This window comes from Mytilus californianus, unplaced genomic scaffold (assembly GCF_021869535.1).
Source record: "Mytilus californianus isolate M0D057914Y unplaced genomic scaffold, xbMytCali1.0.p SCAF_2, whole genome shotgun sequence".
Taxonomy (NCBI): domain Eukaryota; kingdom Metazoa; phylum Mollusca; class Bivalvia; order Mytilida; family Mytilidae; genus Mytilus; species Mytilus californianus.
Window position 1 is genome coordinate 55,046,147 of NW_026262668.1, and position 21,069 is coordinate 55,067,215.

A 21,069-nucleotide genomic window follows, 5' to 3' on the forward strand; every position below is an offset into this window, starting at 1 on the left:
ATAATCTACAAATAAATTAAATGGCCGAAATCCTCAGTTGACTCCTGTCATGAAAGGATTTATTGTCGCTGAAGTCTTTAGGATGCTATTCAATTTTTTGCGGTTTTTTTTCTGGAAACTCTTTGAAATATTGTCATTTTATTGTATCAATTTATGAGAAATTGATAGGTGAACGGTACAGGCTCCTAGTGTTATTTTCAGGCGGTTGCATCTCATTTTTGGAAATTTTTAATTATACTGTTGATTCTTATTTCAATATGTATCAATGACTGCTCCCTTGGGGCAACTCAACCCCGTAATCCAAGTGATATAATTAAAGATGATTTGTTTCAGTAGACAAAAATAATCAATTCGTGTAAAGTTAATGATTTAATGAAGTATTATAGATATATGTAATCCAGACAATTTCAATTAAGTCAAACTATCTTTTTACATGAGATCAACATACAATGAATAACATTTTAATTGTATGCAAGCTAGTGAGTAACTCTGGTCAAGTACTATATACACATGAATTTAATAAAAAAAACTATCTTAATCACAAGGAATTATAGAAATCTCTATAATTATATAAACTATGTCGACTTTTCAAATGTACAAGTTACGACGCCTGATTTTACTGTACTTTTGTGGAGATTCAAATTTGTAATATGTAAAGAATCGTTGGAAAATAACAATAATAATTACTATACTTTTGGTATTTTAAGTGAATTATATAAGAATCACTTTGACCTTAACTTTCTTTGAAGAAAAGCTATGTTGATACTTATTTGATTAGCGACTTTAAGGTAGATTCATGGTATACCGCCATCTTGGATTGTACAACCTCAGTACAAAATTGGTCTAGTTATTTGCCCAAATCTGCAAATTTGGAGACAGATTTGCAATTTAGTGGTGAGATTGTTGATTTATATAAAGAAAACTTGGTGATTTATTCCATTATTCAAAATATTTAAACAAATATCAAATTTTGTGTGTTTAGAATCATTTTTTTTCAAATAAGCCATTTAAGGGGAGATAACTCTTTTAGTAAAAAATATATACTGGACTGATAGGGAAATTTTTTATTTTTACTTGTAGCAAGAAAACAAGTTCAGTGACACCATTTTTTCTTTTTATTTTTTTAAAACATATTATAAAACCTATCTTCTTACAATTTATTTCAAAATTCTATCTCATAAATTTTTTTTTATGCACACAAATGTTTTTTTTCATGAACAATATAACCAAATTTAGGCAATTTTCAACGACTCATAGCTTGGAAAATAGCTCGGTGACCCATACTTTTTATTATATTTTTGAAAAAAGCATAGTAAAATCTTCCTTTTGGCAAAGTATAAGAAAATTCTATCTCAAAAAGTATATACTTATGATCTACTTTAAGACTCGAGTCTGCGTCGTTGAGTCTCTGTAAGAAATAGGAAATATTTTATCTTTCCGACTTTTGGTGTACTTTTCAGTATATGATTTGTACGTCTAATCTTTAGAGTCTCTTTTAAATATAAATACTTATAAAACTATGCTTTATATAAATAAAACTCTGAGAAAATATGTCCTAACCTTTAAAGTGTAAGCTCAAACTGTTAGCTACAGTTACGAAAGGATTTTAATATTTAGGCTTTTGATTATAAGCAACCTTGTGGCATGTAGACCGATCACAACTAACGCTTTCAATAAGAATTCATTTTATATACAATGAAAGAGACTCGAAAGACTTCATAATGACGTCAAAAGCGACTCAAAAGATTCTATTTCTACGTAATACCGCCGTTCACGATAGTGCACTTAGACTGGTTTATGGTAAGCGACGCAGGTAAACATGGCGGACATTACACAGAAAAAGAGAGACTCTGAGTCTCTAGAAACTTGACCAGGTTAACTAATCCACTGAATATAATTATATATATAGATTAAAAGAACATAATACAATCATCAACAAATATATAAAGGTAGGTTAAGAATAAGGAAATTCCGTATTTACACTACACAAAAATTAATGCAAAAGCGACTGAGTTTCAGATGGGACCTAACATTATTTTTATCTTTGCTCAAGTTACTGTCTATAAAAATTGTGTTGAAGTACCAAATACCTAAGTCTGATAACTTGTATTAATAAAAAGAAACATATTTGAAAATTTCAATAAGTATCCAATGCTGTTTCACGGAGGTCGAACTGTTGATGAAACGGTGAAAAGAGGGAGGAGACACAAACTGCCAAACAATGAGGACGAATCCGTTACATAAATCTATTCATAAGTCTGTTGCAGATGAAGTGCTTCGTCGTTTGCTTATATTGTTGTGTAGCTGTGATTCATTGTCGTTGCACACCCAACTTCTTTTATTCAGAACGTGAGAGGCATTGAGAGGTTGAGAATGTTAAGTTATATACAAAGTTAGCAAATAACACTTAAAAGAGTCTTTGGCGATAAGATGACTTGTATTTTTGGATACAAATACCATGAAAAGGGTAGAATGATATAAATAGCAGTGGACACGATACTTACATCTAAAGTAATGCAAATGGTGAGGGAAAAAATTTTTGGTGTCACGAATGCAAAAGTAACTGGTCTGCGTATAGTATCACGTTGAGGTACCATTCACAAATGTAATTTGAGTATTTGCTCAGCTATTGGTACTTTACGGAACGGAACGAAAACGGAACGGAATTTCATTTAAGGTATCCATAGGGGCATCTATAAAAATTTAGAAAAATCTTTAAAACAAAATTAACTTTACGGTTTTCAATATACAGATAACACAATTGAATACTAAATCTCATCTTCATATGTAAGATGTGTAATTATGTATTAACACCAGGAAATATCCTGTAGATGTACATTCATGTCCTGTAAATTATCATGAATTTGACGCATTGGCAGGTCAGAGAAAAAGTCTTACTCCTTTCATTCCGATTATGATATTTTAGAAGACAGACCTCAGGTCGTCTTTTCCGACGATGATTAGAAACATTGATTCTGATATAAACATCTTAAATTTATTATCCGTTCCGTTCCGTTCCGCAAAGTACCATTTGCTAAGAGGAATTGATATTTAACGGAATCGAATGGAACATCTATCATAGTACAATAAAAGCAGTATGTTATATCAAATTTGAAATGATTTGCTCGAAAATTCTTCTATTAGTTTGTACATGTTGTGTATTATAATCTGTTGGTACTGAATACATGATTGATTGATTGTTGGTGTTTTAACGCCATTTTTAACAGTATGATAAAACAAAAATTATCTTGCAACTATCTTTTTTTAAATGAGTGGTAAGTGTTCTAGAAATGCATTCAATAACCAAAAATAACCAAAAATCAGAATCAATGTTCCTAATCATCTTCGGAAAGGACGACTGGGGGTCTTGTCTTCTTAGATATAGTTACGAATGAAAGGAGTAATATTTTTTAATTACTCATTCGTAATTATATTTATAAAGACAAGATCTCCCGTCGTCTTTTCCGACGATGATTAAAAACATTGATTCTGAATTTAATTTTTTAATTTTGTCATTCCGTTCCGTTCCGCAAAGTACTAATTGTTATGAGGAATTGGTATTTAACGGAATCGAACGAAAACGAACATCTAATATAATCAGAGCAGTATGATAAAAACAAATTGTCTGATACATCTATTTTGACATGAGTGGTAAGTGTTTAAAAGATAGCATTCTCGACGTGATCAATAATTATGAATTTAACACAAATGAAGGTTAGATAAAAATTCTTTCTCCTTCCATTAGTAATTATATTTTAAAAGAGGGCTTTCCATCGCCCGTTCCAACGATGATTAGAAACACTGATGAAGTTGAATCTGATTCGGTTATTGAATGCATATCTAAAACACTTACCACTCATTTAAAAAAAAGAGGTGTAGGACAATGTTTATTTTATCATACTGCTATATTATATTATAGAAATCTGTTTCCGTTCGATTCCGTTAAATACCAATTCTTCAGAGCAATTGGTACTTTGCGGAACGGAACGGAATAACAAATTTAAAAAGTTAAATTCAGAATCAATGTTTCTAATCATCGTCGGAAAGGACGACGGGAGATCTTGTCTTCTTAGATATCATAATGAATGGAAGGTAGAAGACTTTTTTCTCTGACCTGCCAATGCGTGAAATTCATGAATATTTATCAGGACATGAATGTACATCTACAGGATATTTCCCGATGTTATACATTATCACACATTTTACATTGTGTTATCTGTATATTAAAAACCGTAAACAGAGAAATTTAAAGTTTGTATTGTTTCAAAGATTTTTCGAAATTTTTATAGACACCCCCTATGGATACCTTAAATGAAATTCCGTTCCGTTCCGTTTCGTTTCGTTCCGTAAAGTACCAATAGCCGATTTGCTCCAAGTTGGCTTTATATAAACATTTGATAAACACAAATAAAAAGTTAGATTATTAAGCCAGCATTTAAATATAAGTCGAGCTGAAATGCAACTTGAAAAAAATAAAGATTTAAAACACAAAACATAAAAGTATTGGTAATCAATTTCTTAACAATCTTTCATGTCACTATAAATTTGACTAAGTTTTCTAACGTCATCATCAGAATGGAAATCTGGCATTTCAAATTAAATTGTCTTATGTGTCACGTATATCAAGATTTTCCCACCTTTCCCTCCGATCCAAAGTTTGTCTTTCTTGTCATAGGCAATAGCAATAGGATTAAGTAATCCTTCCATATTTGTTGGAATTTCCTGAATAAACTGACCGTCACAACCTAGAACGTTAATTTCATGATTGTAAAAATCCGAAACAAAAATTCGTAAATCAGAATCACAACAAACATCAAAGGGTAAAAACTTTGATCTCCTTGGGTTACCTTCATATGTAAAACGCAATTTTCCTACAAAATCAAATGCGAGTATCTTTCCCGACGTCTCTGTAGATAAATCGACAACTATTATATCTCCATTACTGTTCTCTGTCACTCGTCTCGGATGGTTAAGGATGTGTTTCTTATTGAAAAATGAGGCCGTAAATTGTATTGTAAGTTTAACGATATAGTCTTTGCCTAGACGATGTACCAGACGCTTACTATCAACAGATTTGGGATCAGCTTTATACATCTGTGTAACCAGTAAGTCTCCATTCCTACAAGCGTGAATTCCATGTGGTTGTAATGGGGCAGTGTTGAGAACTTCTTTCAGTATCCCATTATTTGTAACTCTTACTATACGCTTATTTTTTGTGTCCGTTCCTAATATAACATTTTTATCGGTAATAGTAAAATCAGACACTTCAGCTCCGAAATCAAATCTCTTATGTTCCGTTCCTTTGCTATCTATGACTCCACCAATCGTTGACTCTGCTGGATTGATCCATGCCAGTTCATTGTCTTGGAAACAAAACGAAGCAACATTTAAACAACTGTACCTTACTGAGGATACCAGCTTAACTTGTATTCCGACTAATCCACCTGCTAAGGATGTCATGTCGGCAAAATTGTCATCACAGGTCACTAGACCAATCATGTTTTTTATTACTTCTCTATCGGATTTCCCTAATTTAAATTTAGGTGTAGACGAAGGTCGTACAGCTCTCGGTTTAAAATCTCTTATCTGACATTTCAGCTTACTCTCGAAAAGAACTAGTTCAATATTATTAGTACTCTTGACGACTTCGGAGGCTTCCTGTAGACTTATGTTATACAAATCTATGTATCTACGAACAATACTGTCTTCAATCTGAAAGTATTTTTCTTGTGAAATAGAGGACTGCTTACACTGATCTATAAGCGAATCGCGCTCTTCCATGATAATTGCCATGAGCTCATTTGCTCTTTTATGTATTTTCTGTATAACGTCATCCGTTTTTGATACTTGTGATTTACAGCTTTTAATCTTATCCAACGTTGTCACCAAAGTGGGCAACTTTTTATTTTCAATCTGAGTGCATAATTTAGGAATGTTTTGTCTCGCATCAACGGCTTTATTTTCTATTTTGAAACATTTGTGGTCTCTGTGTGATTCTCTAGAGCAATCAAAACAAACTGCCTTCTGACAGGTATCACAAAATGCTATCACTATTTCTCTTGGATGCTCACTACAGTTTAACTCAATTTCTTTCTTTTCTAAAGTATATTTTTCTTCGATTTTCTCAAAAATATTCTCCATTTTTTAATTTACGGTGAAGGAAAATATCAAACACGTTCAGAGATCAATAACAAGTTAAACCGAGTTTTTGTTAATAGCAAAGCATTCATTCGAATGATTTTCTTGAATAGGGTTAAAGTGTGGAAATCGTTGATCCTTTCGCGTTAATTACTTTTGTAACGTTGAAACCATATGTAATGTTCCATTATTTTAACTTTGCTGTCACACCTTGTCAAGCCTTTTCGTTTATCGATTCCGCAGTCCGTTAATTTGGGTTTGCCTGTTGCTACATATGAGATTGGTCGGTTGGCCGTGTGAAAGTATTTTTGTAGAAAAGCATATATCGGAAAACAGTTTCCATTCTCAATTTTATTGGACATTTATTTCTATTTTATCAATAGAGTATGTGTCTACCAAAATCATTGTAAAACTTCTGACCTAAGGCATAAAAGTCCATTTTTGTATTTGTGTATTCAATTGCACTTTTTGTTGTTCGATTAGAAAATGTATTATGTACGTTCGAGAACTATATTGATAACTGTTATTGGAGGAGGAAAAATGAAATGCTTCAAAAAAAAGTAAAATCACAAAAATACTGAACTTCGAGGAAAATTCAAAAAGGAAAGTCCCTAATCAAATGGCAAAATCAAAAGCTGAAACACATCAAACGAATGGATAACAACTGTCATATTCCTGACTTGGTACAGGCATGTTCTTATGTAGAAAATAACAGTTGTTAGATCTTCAGTTAACTCATTGTCCTTTCGTTTAAATTCAATTTTACTATAGTCATAACTCGGGTATATATAGGCTCTAGCACTTTATCGAATGTGATACGATATTTCTCCACCCGAAAAAGTTAGATATTAAAATTCACTTGCCGATCGTTTTTAAAGTTAAAATTCAACTGGCGAGAGGGAAGAAATGTCATATTGCACGAGATTTGATGGTTGATACTGTTTATTCATTGATTTTTAGACGATAGGGAAACAACCTTAATCTTTCTTTGCTCATGATCTTTAAAAAATGTGTTCTTTCTATGTGATGTCATCAAGCATGGTCGCATTTTTTTCATGACGTCACAATAACAAATTTACAGGATGGAAGAACATTTGACGGCATAATTGAATATAACCAATGAAAAATTGAGACCAAACGCACCACACGTTGATTCAAAAAAAATAACAGGTCATGAAAGGGATGAATAGGTTACGAATAAATATGAGCCTTACATTTTAGCAATATGGGTTCTTTTACAGTATTGTTTAGTTTCTATTTGTATAGTGCAGTGTTGTCTTCAATTTTGATGAACTGAAAGGTAAAACTATTAACACAATCCGTATGATTTGATAAGCGTGCAAACAATAACAATAACCTTCATCGGGTAAGCTTTAGAACAGAAGTTAAGAAGCCAAAAATACAAAATCTTTGAAAGCATATAAAAACGACATAAACCGAAACAGGAAAGCAAAAAATATCTCTGGTCAACTTGAGTTTTAGTCTTATGATGTAGTTCTATGAACTGGAAATATATGGTCCATCTCTTTAAACAGAAAAAGTGTGTTATGTCATTAGTCAGGAGTCTGTTGTTCAGTGGTTGTCTTTTGTTGATGTGGTTTATAAGTGTTTCTCGTTTCTCGAAAGTGTCAAAGACATTGCTGATATAAACCTATGATTTAAGTTTCAGAAAATTCTTGCAAGAATTGAACACATGAGAGCGAAAACATTGCAATTTTCGAAATAATCAATATTTTCAAGGGCATAACTCTTTTAAAAATAATTGATCGGCACTGATTTTTGAACTCTTCATGAACATTGATGATATAAACCTACAATATAAATTTAATAAAAATCTGGCAAGAATTGTTCACATTAGAGCGCTCATAAGGCAATTTTCCATATAATTAATGTTTCCAAGGGGCATAACTCTTTTAAAAATTATTGATCGGCACTGATTTTCAAATTCTACTAAGACATTGCTATTATAAACCCATGATTTAAAGTTTCATAAAATTCTGGCAAGAATTGTACATATGAGAGCGTTAACGATGCAATTTTCCATAAAATTTATGTTTCTAAGGGCCATAACTTTTTTTAAAAATAATTGATCGGCACTGATTTTCGAAATAGTCCAAGACATTGCTGATACAAAACCTATGATATAAGTTTCATAAAAATCTAGCAAGAATTGTACAAACGAGAGCGCTAACGATGCAATTTTCAATATAATTAATGTTTCCAAGGGGAATAACTCTTTTAAAAATAATTGATCTGCACTTATTTTCGAACTTGTCCAAAACATTGCTAATATAAACATATGATATAAATTTCATAAAAAATAATTGTACACATGAGAGCGCTAACGATACAATTTTCCATAAAATTAATGTGCCCAAGGGCATAACTCTTTTAAAAATAATTGATCGGCACTGATTTTCGAACTCGTCAAAGACATTGCTGATATAAACCTATTATATAGTTTCATTTACAAATCTGGCAAGAATTATACACGTGTGAGTGCTAGCAAGACCGGACGGACGGACACATAGACGGACGGATGGCCGGTATTTCCATGTCCCCCGCAATGCGTTACGCGGGAGACAAAAATGTCAAAAATATGGGAACAGCCGTCAAAATTGTGTTATAATCTTAATCACTATAAAAACAAACAAATATGTCAACAAAGAAAAACAAAATAGCAATTATCTCCCAGTTAAGATGACCCATACCATACCTTATGGAAATAAAATAGGTCATTTTCTGTTCAAGTGATTAATGAAAAGTAGATTAGGTGCTAAACAAACCGCTAAAGTGTCCTGCATGTATTGCTATGAATCTCAGTTTATGACCAAACTCAGTAGAGACACATCATTGTTACATTTGGTTGATACATTCAACAATACCTACCGTTATCTGGATGATATTTTTTCGTTAAATAATCCAGAGTTCTCTAAATATACTACCGAAATTTACCCAAAAGAACTTACTTTAACTAAATCTAACATAAACAGCAGCAGTTGTCCTTTTCTAGATTTAGACATTTCAATTTCTAAAGGGAAACTCGTTACTAAAATTTACGACAAAAGAGACGATTTTTCATTCCCTGTTGTTAATTTTCCTTTTTTAGACGGCGATGTGCCTTTGGCTCCATCATACGGTGTTTATATATCCCAACTCGTTCGGTATGCCCGTGTGTGTAGTGATGTCATAGATTTTAACGAACGTAATCAATGCATCACTGGTAAATTATTAAGTCAGGGATTTCGTTACCATCAACTACTTAAAACTTTTACTAAATACTTTCATAGATACAAAGATTTGATTAGTAAATTTGGCTGTACCTGTAGAAAACTTATTAAAAAAGGTATTTCACATCCTAAATTTTATGGTAATATTGTACTTAAAGCGCGGAAATCATTATGTGATCCGTGTAACTCATCGAACCTTTAAACAAACTTATTAGTAAGGGTTATCGTACCAATGTTGTAATTAGATCTCTGAATATAGTTTACATTGGCACTAATATCGATTTTGTCATTAGCAAATTAAAACATAACTAAATTTGTATTTTCTTTTCAAACGGGATGTATAGAGACACACACGTTCATTTTTATCTATAAAGAAGTCACTCCTAACTATCCTACTACCTGTCGATACATTTTTTTTTGGCATTGCACAAGTCATGTCTTCTTTGACTGTTCATGACGTTAAAATACTAAATCCCTGGGATGTATTTTAGTTGATTTTAGTCTCTGATGCATGATTTTTTATTATTAATTGTTTTGGCTTTTAACTAGCTGTCAGTAACTGCGAGTACTCTCAAATCGTACTTTCTTTTTAATTTGACCTGTTGATACTATTTGTAATGCTTTTTTTTGGTATTTAATGTTAACATGGATCTTGTCTATATACCAGCTTTGATTATTTGGTATTTAATTTACTACAAATTTTCACTTCTTCGTACTATGAACATCAAAATTATTTCATTTTTCCTTAGATGCTGTTCTTGGACCTGTACAGGAAGTTTTATCTAGCACTAATTGTATATTTTTATTGTTGATATTCACCCCATATGTACCAAGTTTTAGATTAGTTTTATTGATACTAAAGAAATTTCTTGGTATTCCTAAACGGAAGATTTTATACACACAGAAAAAGAAGTATACTTAACAACAAAATTATTTTCATTTATCTGTGTATAATATGATGCAGGTTTCTTCAAAAGTGATGATATTCTAAAAATTGTTTGAAATTTCACAGTGATATCATACTTTAACTTTGTTTCAACCTGTTCATTTACTTTTGACATTAATTATTTATCCCTTGTAATTTTTTATTAGCTGTGTATTTGCATTCAGGTGTCACAGGTCAAATTTATTCGTTCATTGTGTGTTAATTTACGTTTTTTGATTGAGTTAAGCCTTCCAATTGATATTTTATAGTGTGTTTTTCTTTGTTGTGATGTTGTACTATTGTTTCAGAAAAGGGAGAAGGTTTGGTACCATTAAAACGTTTAATCCCGCTGCAAATGTTTGCACCTGTCCTAAGTCAGGAATCTGTTTACAGTAGTTGTCGTCTGTTTATGTAGTTCATACGTGTTTCTCGTTTCTCGTTTTTACATAAATTAGACCGTTGGTTTTTCCGTTTGAATGGTTTTACACTAGTAATTTTTTTGGGGGCCCTTTATAGCTTGCTGTTCGGTGTGAGCCAATGCTCCGTGTTGAAGGCCGTACCTTGACCTATCATGGTTTACTTTTATAAATTGTAACTTGGATGGAGAGTTGTCTCATTGGCACTCATACCACATCTTCCTATATCTATGTAATATAATTTATCTAATATATACCAACTTGGGTGTATATATACTTGAACTTACATCAGTGGAGCATGAAAATGATTTAAAATTACATTACATTAAAGTAATATTATATCCAAAATGTGAACTTAAAATTAAACTAAATATATAACAGAAGCTAATATGCCATGTTAAAATGGTCAGTGGTGACTTAAATATATGTCCCTAAATGCACTGTTTGCGTTATTAAGGGTCAACTTACAGGCCAAGCGTGTAGATAGATACTGATTTCTTTTTAAGTCGCTCAAGTGTGAACTTTAGGTCTGTTTTAGTTATATCCACGGACTGTCAAATGGCATTTCGAGTAAACTAAACATTCCCGAGTGTATCGCCTGATTTATTAAAAAGTTATGTTGAAGTCTTTTTCAAAAGTTTAAACCATTAATATTACATGTAAGTGATGTCATGGTCAGATGAACATGTACACATTAGTCATTTTATACAACAAATACGGTAAACTGTATAAAATTTTAACTTCAAATCTATAGTATAACAATGAGGAGATGTTGTATGATTGCCAATTAGACAACTATCCCCCCTAAGTTCAAATGAAGTGGATGTAAGCAATTATAAGCAACCGTACGGCCTCAAAACAATGAGAAAAACCAATACCGTATAATCGGCTGTTTTTACCACAATACTTAACATTATTACTGAGCGATGAAATTGAAGTCACAGTCAAATGACCCATCTCATAAGACATTTTCAACATACAATGATTCTAAACACCATAATTTGCCTTTTACTTATAGGATCTGTGAAACTGACTGAATGACGGAAAAGTTACAACTAAACTATGAAAATGAGGTAAAAAAAAAGATGAATCCTGTCCTCTATGTACATGTACACCTAACAATCATTCTTGACATCCTATATAGTTTACCTTATACATAAGGTAACTGCTAAATGATTGCCACTGAATAGTAAAAATGATGTCAAGTCAGATGAAGCCCATCAGACGAACATGAACTCAGTTACTCTTTAAAAACCAGTAGAAAGCTGGAACTACACATTGTTTTAGTAAAAATCATTTTCCATAAACAAATCTATTTTAAGTGACACTGACCTTTGACCTATTAACCATATAAGCTTTATCCATCCCCAGTATCTTCCAATCAACTAAAGGAAACCTTTTTTTTCCATAATTTATCAAGTTTTACCAACAGTGACCTTTGAACTAAACCTCAAAAGGCTTCTTCCTGTTCCGTTTTCTTTTCTGTACATCTATAATTCTATGCAAGAAAAGGAAGCCCTAAAATGAGGTCAATGTCTGATCAACCTTTATAGATGGATGTGAACACCTCACAATCATTGTCACAAAACACCTACACCAGTCGATCTATCGTTTTAATATAGTTCACCTATCATTTGTAAAAGCTATGAAACTAACCTATTCATGAAAGACTAAATGCTGACTACTCAACCATTGACAATGAGGTAAAGGTCAAAATAGTACAGTCAAAGAAATGTGCGCACCTTACAATTCCTTAATACCAAATAAAGTTTACCCATTAGAGTGTCACAAGTTGAGCAGAAGCTACTGGCCCTTCTAGGTCATCTGAGTTTACCTTGTTCTTAATTAGGTTGTATTGCTCAATCTTGTTGGTCATTGTTATTGGCCATGGTATTAAGTTTTTCTTTGACTTATGGCTTTTGATTGCCCCCTGGTATCTTCACCCTCTTTTTAAAGTATCTAAAGCACATAATACTCAAGTTTTGTCAATGAATCACGAAATGTGGTCACCGTCAAGCCAAATTAGTCTGACAGACATGTAAACCTTGCATTAATTCTAAATGCCAAATATATTGACCTTTACTAAAATCGTATTTATTGAAAAAGAGGCTATGGACAACTGGCAGATCCCAGATCCTACAAGACTTTTGAATATAACATATGGTTATCCAAGTCTTCTTGCTTCTGTTAAATGAAGCTTTATGGAAAAATCTTACTCTGCTGCCACCAGATTACCTTCAGTAAGAATCAAATTTCTTGAAATTCATTGTAAGCCAGACAAAAAACTATTGCTTTGATTGTCTTCGAGTATTACATGATCCTCAGCTGCAGGTTGTCTACATCATCTGTTTGAATGGAAACTGGTCTCTAAGAATATAAATTCCTTGGATTTCATATACAGGAAATTAAGAATGATATTTATTTCATGCAAATTTTGAATTATATTATAAATTTTTACCTTGGAAAAAAATCAATTGATTTTAAATGTACATGTTTCCAAGTTCAGAAGGCAAATGAGAAAACCAACATCACCCTTTCAAACCAAAGTCACAATTCTTACAAAATAGAGAGAGGATTCTTATTTTGAATGCATGTGTCTTGTACAAAAGTTGTTCCATATCACATGTCAGTTTGAATGATCACACTTGAAGGACAACCTCAACAGTGGATTTTTTAAAATAATTTTGAGGTGGAAAATGAAATCAATTGAGAACTAAAATAAATGGAGAATGTGTCCCCATGGACACAGATGATACCACCAATTGCATACAACATTATAAAGGGACATAACTCAAGAACAATAAAAGTGACGGTACCCAAATTTGTACTTGATCTTAGTTTTGTGGTAATAAGTATTGTGTATAGGTTTCATGTTTGGTTGGGGCAAACTTAAGTTACAGAACGGAAACTAAAAATTTTGAAATTTTTCAATTTATAAAGGACCATAACTCAATAATGTTTAAAGTGACACTACCCAAATTCAACTTGATCTGTGTTTTATCAGTGGAAGGCAAAATTAAACATTGCATTGTATAAAGCATTGATTGTAGTTGATTCAACTATAATCATGGACAAAGGAAGATAACTCCAATTTTAAAAATTACTTGAACAATGACATCATTGATATTTTTAGAAAAATAAATGTGGATAGTGTGCACATGTGGACACAGATGATGCCCCCGCTTGCATATCATATAGTTATTAAAGGGATATAACTGAAGAACGATAAAAGTGACGCTACCCAAATTTGAACTTGATCTGAGTTTTGTGGTAATAAGTATTGTGTGTAAGTCTCGTAACATTTGGTTGAGGCTAAATTAAGTAGAGAACAGAAACTAAAAATTCAGCAATTTTTCAATTTGTAAACACGCATAACTCTATAACGGTTGTGTATAAGTTTTATAACATTTGGTTGAGACAAACTAAAGTTAGAGAACTGAAACCAAAATTCAGCAATTTTTATGTTTATAAAGGGACATAACTCAAGAATGGTAAAAGTGTCGCCACCAAATTTCGTACTTAATCTGTATTATGTAGGAATAAGCATTGTGTATAAGTTTCATAACATTTGGTTGGGGCAAAATAAAGTTAGAAAAACGGAAACAAAAAATTTGTACTTGATCTTAGTTTTGTGGTAATGAATAATGTGTATAGGTTTTATAATGTTTGGTTGGGGCAAATTTAAGTTACAGAATGGAAACTAAAAATTTTGCAATCTTTCGATTTATAAAGGGGCATAACTCAATAATGGTTAAAGTGACACTACCCAAATTCAACTTTTATCAGTGGAAGTCAAAATTAAACATTGCATTGTATAAAGCATTGATTGTAGTTGATTCAACTATAATCATGGACAAAGGAAGATAACTCCAATTTTAAAAATTACTTGATATTTAGAAGAAAATAAAAATTTTGCAAATTTTCCATTTATAAAGGGGCATAACTCTAGAACGGTTAAAGTGATGCCACCAAAATTCAAACTTGATCTGTGTTTTGTGGTAATAAGCATTGTGTATAAGTTTCATAACATTTGGTTGAGGCAAACTTAAGTTAGAGAACGGAAACTAAAAATTTGGCAATTTTTCCATTTATAAAGGGGCATAACTCTAAAACGGTTAAAGTGACGCCATTAAATTCAAACTTGATCTGTGTTTAGTGGAAATAAGCATTGTATATAAATTTCATAACATTTGGTTGGGGGCAAACTCAAGTTAGAGAACGGAAACCAATTTTGGGACGTACGTACGTACAGACAGACAAGGGTAAAACTTAATGCCCCCACCGCTACGGCGGGGGCATAAAAATGAAAAATTTAGCAATTTTTCCATTTAGCAATTTTTCCATTTGTAAAGGGGCATAACTCTAGAACAGTAAAAGTGACGCCACCAAAATTCAAACTTGATCTGTGTTTTGTGGTAATAAGCACTGTGTATAAGTTTCATAACATTTGGTCGAGGCAAACTTAAGTTAGAGAACGGAAACCAATTTTGGGACGTACAGATGTAGGTACGGACAGACAGACAAGGGTAAAACTTAATGCCCCCTCCGCTTCAGCTGGGGCATAAAAAGCATTTTAAGTTTGATATAGTCTCAAGTAAATGTACCCTGTATCCTGCCTTTCAAAAAATATGACAAAAACTTTGAACTAAGATATATAGCAGATTTATTTCATTATCAAATAACAACTAAAAACATTTGGAAAAAATTTGTAAGAATCTTTTCAACTGTATACTTTCTGGTATTATTGAAATGCCTCCAAATATCATAATCAGCATACTCCAAAAGTCACCTGGCAAAATATTCTATCAAAATATTGCATCAGACAGTTTGACACTTTTTGTTATAATGAAACATTTAACTGCAAATTTTCAAGGTTAAAACAATGCCAATCATCTATAATAGTATATGTCAAACATTAGATAATTTATTGGAGGTTTATAGATAAAGCAAAACAACTGAGGCCATAGAAAGTCTTAATTATATAAATACTGTTGGAATTTTGAAACAATGAGCTGGTTTTTTTTGTTGAGAAAAAAATAAATTGCTTCCAATTCTAATACTTCAGAATTTTTAGTAAGATCATTACATTTTGTCTAAAAAAGACTGTTTCATGAAAAAATAATGGCATGAGACTTTCTAATACCTTTAATTTCAACAATACAACCACAAATAAAACTAGAGGCTCTAAAGAGCCTGTGTCACTCACCTTGGTCTATGTGCATATCAAACAAAGGACACTCTCCAACATTGTAGAAGAGAATAGACTTCATGACAAAAATCTCTATTTTGTTGATCTTGTATTACTGATCTTTTAGTCTGTTTAGTCTCTATCTTCTTTAGTTTTTGCTCAAAAAGAGGGTTAAAAAAATCCTCATTTAAGGTCAATCACTCCTATGAAGAGTGACAGTCTACTAACTATATCGGCAAAATTTGACTTTTTAATAGATCTTGCCTTGCTGATCATTTTTTGTGATTTAAAGTGTTTATTTATCTATTACAATTTAAATCATTAAAGGCATAACGGAAAAAAAATGTTTCTCTCTAAATATCATAGTTTTCATGATAATAGGCAAAATTGAAAAAAATAGTAAAATTTGTCATTTATGGGCAATAAACTATAAGAATTTGTTTAACAGTTTTGACATATATGGACAATTGGTAGAGCTCATTTTTCTGAACATTTTTGCTCCTTTCAGATTTTCTTTATTTACAACGGTTCAAAAAATAATAGACAAAACTTGCATTTTACTCCTACGTACTATTTTTAGCCATGTTGGTTGGACACATTATAACACTATAAAGGGCAATAACTCCTTAAGGGGGTCAATTGAACATTTTGGTCATGTTGACTTATTTGTAGATCTTATTACCCCGTCAGATTTGCTCTAAATGCTTTGGTTTCAGAGATATATGCCAAAATCTACATTTTACCCCTATGTTCTATTTTAAGCGATGGCGGCCATCTTGGTTGGCGGGCCGGGTCATTGGACACATTTTTTAAACTAGATACCCCAATGATGATTGTGGCCAAGTTTGGTTAAATTTGGTCAAGTAGTTTCAGGAGAAGATTTTTGTAAAAGTCAACGACGACGGACGACGACAAAGGACAACCACAGACGCCAAGTGATGAGAAAAGCTCACTTGGCCTTTTAGGCCAGGTGAGCTAAAAAATAAGACTTCTATAATTATGCTTTCATATAAACTGTATATCAAACAATTAATATATAAACAATATACAACTTCCCTTAAACAACCCTGAAAAATATCAAAATTTGATTAAAATTGTCCACAACAGACATTCAAATAATTGTTTGCCTTCACAACAGCCAATAATAAATTAGAAATAATCATATTAAAAAGTGTAAATGACAATGGCAGGTATAACAAACAAATATATGTTAGATGTATTCACAAAACAGTTATCTTAACTATGAAAATTCTTATCATCTTTAATTTAATAATACATTCTTGAATAAACAAGATATTTTACTTGAAGACCCTTAAACGTCACAATTTCACATACAAAATTTTGATAAAACTTTGAATCTTTTGTCTTTTACAAAATAAAATAAAACACTGTTCTCATAAAGTATTTATCACTGGAATGGTATTACCAAAGATTGTCAAGTTACAAGAGTTTATGACTTGTTTGAAGCTTTGTTTCAAATTGTACTAAAACAAATGTAGTATGGAATAATATTTTTTTAATCTTTAAATTTGTTTTTTCTAGATAGAACAAAAATAACCACAGAGACGCAATGATATGATCTGTGATGCCGACACTTCTATAAAAATACTTGCCCTAAATAAACTGGTATAATAAGGTGGACTAAGAGGGGAAGAGTTCAATATTTATAAAAATAAAAATTGCATTTCTTGTTCTTTTGATTATAAAAAGCAATGAGAATGCAAATATTTGTTTTCTATTTTGGTTCAAAATAAAGTGAACTCATTATACATGTAATTTTTACTTTTTGTCAAAAGAAAAAAACTAATAGATATTTCAAACAATAATTTCTGAAAAAATGAGTCAGAAATATTTCTTTCAAAAAAACATACTAGCAAAAATATCAAAAGATTATTTCATCAAATGGCTGCAACTTTCAATTAACGAAAAACAACTAATCTGCCTTTAAATGCCTAAATAAATATGTAAATATATAAAATCACTAGACATCACTAACCTACTTTGTTAATATATATAAATATTGTGATAAAATGTGGAATGATAAATGTATAAACAAATATAACAAAACTATATACATCACAACTAGGATTATAGAATTTTTATGCTTGGTAAACTTAACTAGGCAAATCAACATCTTTAAGCCAAACTTATAGTTTAATTTAATATAAAATTTACTTCGAATTTATATTTAACTAAATATTTAATGATACTGAAATAAAATTTCAACAAAACTGAACATTTTTACATCCTGATTTTTTTCTTCTATTAAATAAGTAGACTTCTCAAAAAATAAAATATACAATTCAATTTAATTTATAATGTAACAAAAAATGCAAACGAAACAAATAAATGTATAACACAATAATTTTCTTTTTAATAATCAATTTTAAATAAAAGCTCTTTTTTGTCATATATATGTATATTTCAGGAAAGCTACATTTAATCTATGCATGTGCCAAACTAAAATCAAATTAATCTACTTTATATGAGAGCAAAACCAAGAATCTGTGCTACATCATTTAGCATTCATGATTAATTTCTATCACACAGAGAGATTCTAATTTACAGTAATGAAAGTTTGTATATTTGCTTTATAAATAGCGTTGACAACAATCAACAACAATTTCATTTCACAAATCTAATAATTGTATTAACTATTCACTTTTAAAAACAAACAACTTTTGTTAAATTTTAATCTTCAGTATCAAAAACAGTAATAGTAAATTTCATATCTATAAATTATGCTCATTAACATCAATAACTTACTTTTTCACTGTAAAGGCCCTCCCTCCCTCCTTTCTGGGTGCTTACAAAATTACCAGATTGGATGCTGATCAAATTTGTAAGAAAACAAACCACCTGTCTTATAGAGATATTATATCAACACTTCAAGTTTGTAAATCAGTCATTGAAACACACAATTTTTATAACATTAAATAAGTAATTTGTATACACTTTTTCTTGATGATGAGAGTTTATGCCAATGAAGATACCAATGACCTGACTAGCTCTATATAATTTAGTTAACATCCTGAGTTGGGAAAAAAAACTGGCTCCTCAAAAACTTGTAAGTACAATATGATAAAAAAAATTTAAAAAAAACTGAGAATTCATCAATAATCCTTAAACATATATTCTCTCTCAAAAAAACCCCATACAACTTCAGTCTATAATAAAAAGATATAAGATACAAACTGTTTCACAAATAAAACTTCAATTTTTTTTAAACAAGTGCATCTTTTAACAAGTAGACTATATGATATGAATACACAAAATTACTACTGGGAAGTCAATACAGATTAAACGACATGTTTTTACATGGTGTAATTTTCAATCTATGTTATTACTGACACTGCACATTAAAGACATATTTTGATTTTCTAAAGATTTATTGACTAAATGGACTTTATACATGTTTAAATGAAAAATCACAAATAAAAAATGAAAATGTGATTGCAGTGGTGTAAATTGTTTTATTTTAAGGAACTTTTGATGTCCTATTATATCTCTACACCTGTTCAAACTCGTAATGTTGTTTTCTTTAAATAATATGAGGTTTTAATGAGTAAATCTTACAAAGAAAAAAATCAATGAACACCATCTTTCAAGACCAAATTTAATTTCAATATCTGTTATCTATGAAAATTCTAATTTCCTGCACCAATGAATGAAAATAAGGCAGAAACAAAAATTGCACCAATTGAAGCTTCATTTTCTTGTAAAAAAAAAAGGACGAAGAAAACACATAAAAGCAGAAAACATATTTGCATATCATTTAAGTAAGGTTTCTGGTTTCATGCTCTCATATAGTTTGCAACAAAAACACAATGCATTTCATTTCCAGGAACAAAATATAAGAAAGTAAAAAATGATTTAGAAGATAAATCATCAAAAAAAACAAATTTAGTTCTTTTTATGCTGCATTTCACATCAAACGAAAACACAAATAAATGTTATTGCACTTTGAAGCTAACAAAATGATTGATAAAGGTGAGCACTTTTAGAAAGCAAAAAGCATGTCTTATATTGACACAAAGTGAAGAATGAGAAATTCTTGTCTGGTAAATTAGTCTTCATCTTCACTAAGGTATGGGTTGCTAATTAATCTGATAATAGTTTTCATCATCGCTGCTGCCACGAGTGAGGCATATGGTTGCCATTCTTTGTTTCTTGTTCCATCGCTGTAATCTGCTATGCCTCTGATGAACAGGAAACTATCCTTCCTATTACCAACAATGGATTCTAAGACTTGATCAAACTCTGCATCAAAACAGGTGATGTTATATTTATGAGCAAAGTCAAGTCTAGTGGAATCATATTTGGTGACTGGTCTTCCAGAACCAATAACACCGTAATGAACATTGGGAACGCCTTCTCTAATGCTCTCTCCATCTTCTGGTTTTAAGGGATGTTGTACCTCTATCAAATCGTCTTCTCCAATGTTCATGTATAACCTATCGCTTTCTTTTGGTGGTCTATTAAAATCTGCCTCCTGATTACGTAGAAGATCTAAACCTTCGTAAATATATTTTTCCCAAGGTGCCTTATCTGGTTTTCTCTGAGCCCTATCTCGCAGTTTTTCAACAACATTTTGAAGAGTGAAATCTCTAGGAGCAAATGTACGAAGTTTATACGCCAAGTTATCTTCTTTATCTTTTAATATTTTGTCACAGTGATAGTACACATATCCTTTGTCATTACACTGTGACATAACAATATCACCAAGACGAACATGTTTGTAATAATCTGTATAATGGGGAACACCTCCAGAAACTCCCACTACAAACACATGCTCTATATTTTGGAATGATCCTAAAAAAAATATTTTAGCTAATTAGTGCAAATGAAGATGGAAAGAATATACCAGAGTATTTTAAATTCTCCTTTCATAAACTTTATAACACATTTCACATGTCCTTAATATACATTGGTACATTACAGTATCTTATCAAATAAACTTGCATTGGTATTTCCTGCTGAAATCATGAACTTTATGCTAATTTATATATTACCATTGTGTAAGTATTTCCTGATGAGAGGATACCTGTGCTGACCTTTGGTAATTTACATACTAACATCATGTTGAATTGAGATACTTGCTGCTCTATGTAAATTATTTATTAACATTGTATAACTATTTCCTGATTAGATGAGATCCATGTTGCCCTATGT

The 21,069-nt window shown here is 31.3% G+C and overlaps 2 protein-coding genes and 1 long non-coding RNA gene across 5 annotated transcripts in view; 1 reads left to right on the plus strand and 2 right to left on the minus strand.

The window, feature by feature from the left end:
• Nucleotides 1-362: 362 nt before the first annotated feature.
• On the plus strand, nucleotides 363-1,842 carry LOC127730066 (uncharacterized). Its single transcript, XR_007994954.1, has 2 exons — nucleotides 363-788; nucleotides 1,385-1,842. It is a non-coding gene; the product is annotated as an uncharacterized LOC127730066 (long non-coding RNA).
• A 2,551-nt stretch (nucleotides 1,843-4,393) lies between these two features.
• Nucleotides 4,394-6,177, minus strand: LOC127730057 (E3 ubiquitin-protein ligase TRIM71-like). Its single transcript, XM_052238108.1, has one exon. The coding sequence runs from the start codon at nucleotides 6,139-6,141 to the stop codon at nucleotides 4,597-4,599; it is 1,545 nt and encodes a 514-aa protein (XP_052094068.1). The 5' UTR covers nucleotides 6,142-6,177; the 3' UTR covers nucleotides 4,394-4,596.
• Nucleotides 6,178-15,355: 9,178 nt separating this feature from the next.
• Nucleotides 15,356-21,069, minus strand: part of LOC127730053 (uncharacterized) — a 28,857-nt gene continuing 23,143 nt past the window's right edge. For all 3 annotated transcript variants that reach the window (XM_052238102.1, XM_052238100.1, XM_052238101.1), the window contains one exon: nucleotides 15,356-20,709. In XM_052238102.1, the coding sequence (XP_052094062.1) occupies nucleotides 19,964-20,709 (746 nt within the window). In that variant the 3' untranslated portion in view covers nucleotides 15,356-19,963. The remainder of the gene's footprint in view (nucleotides 20,710-21,069) is intronic.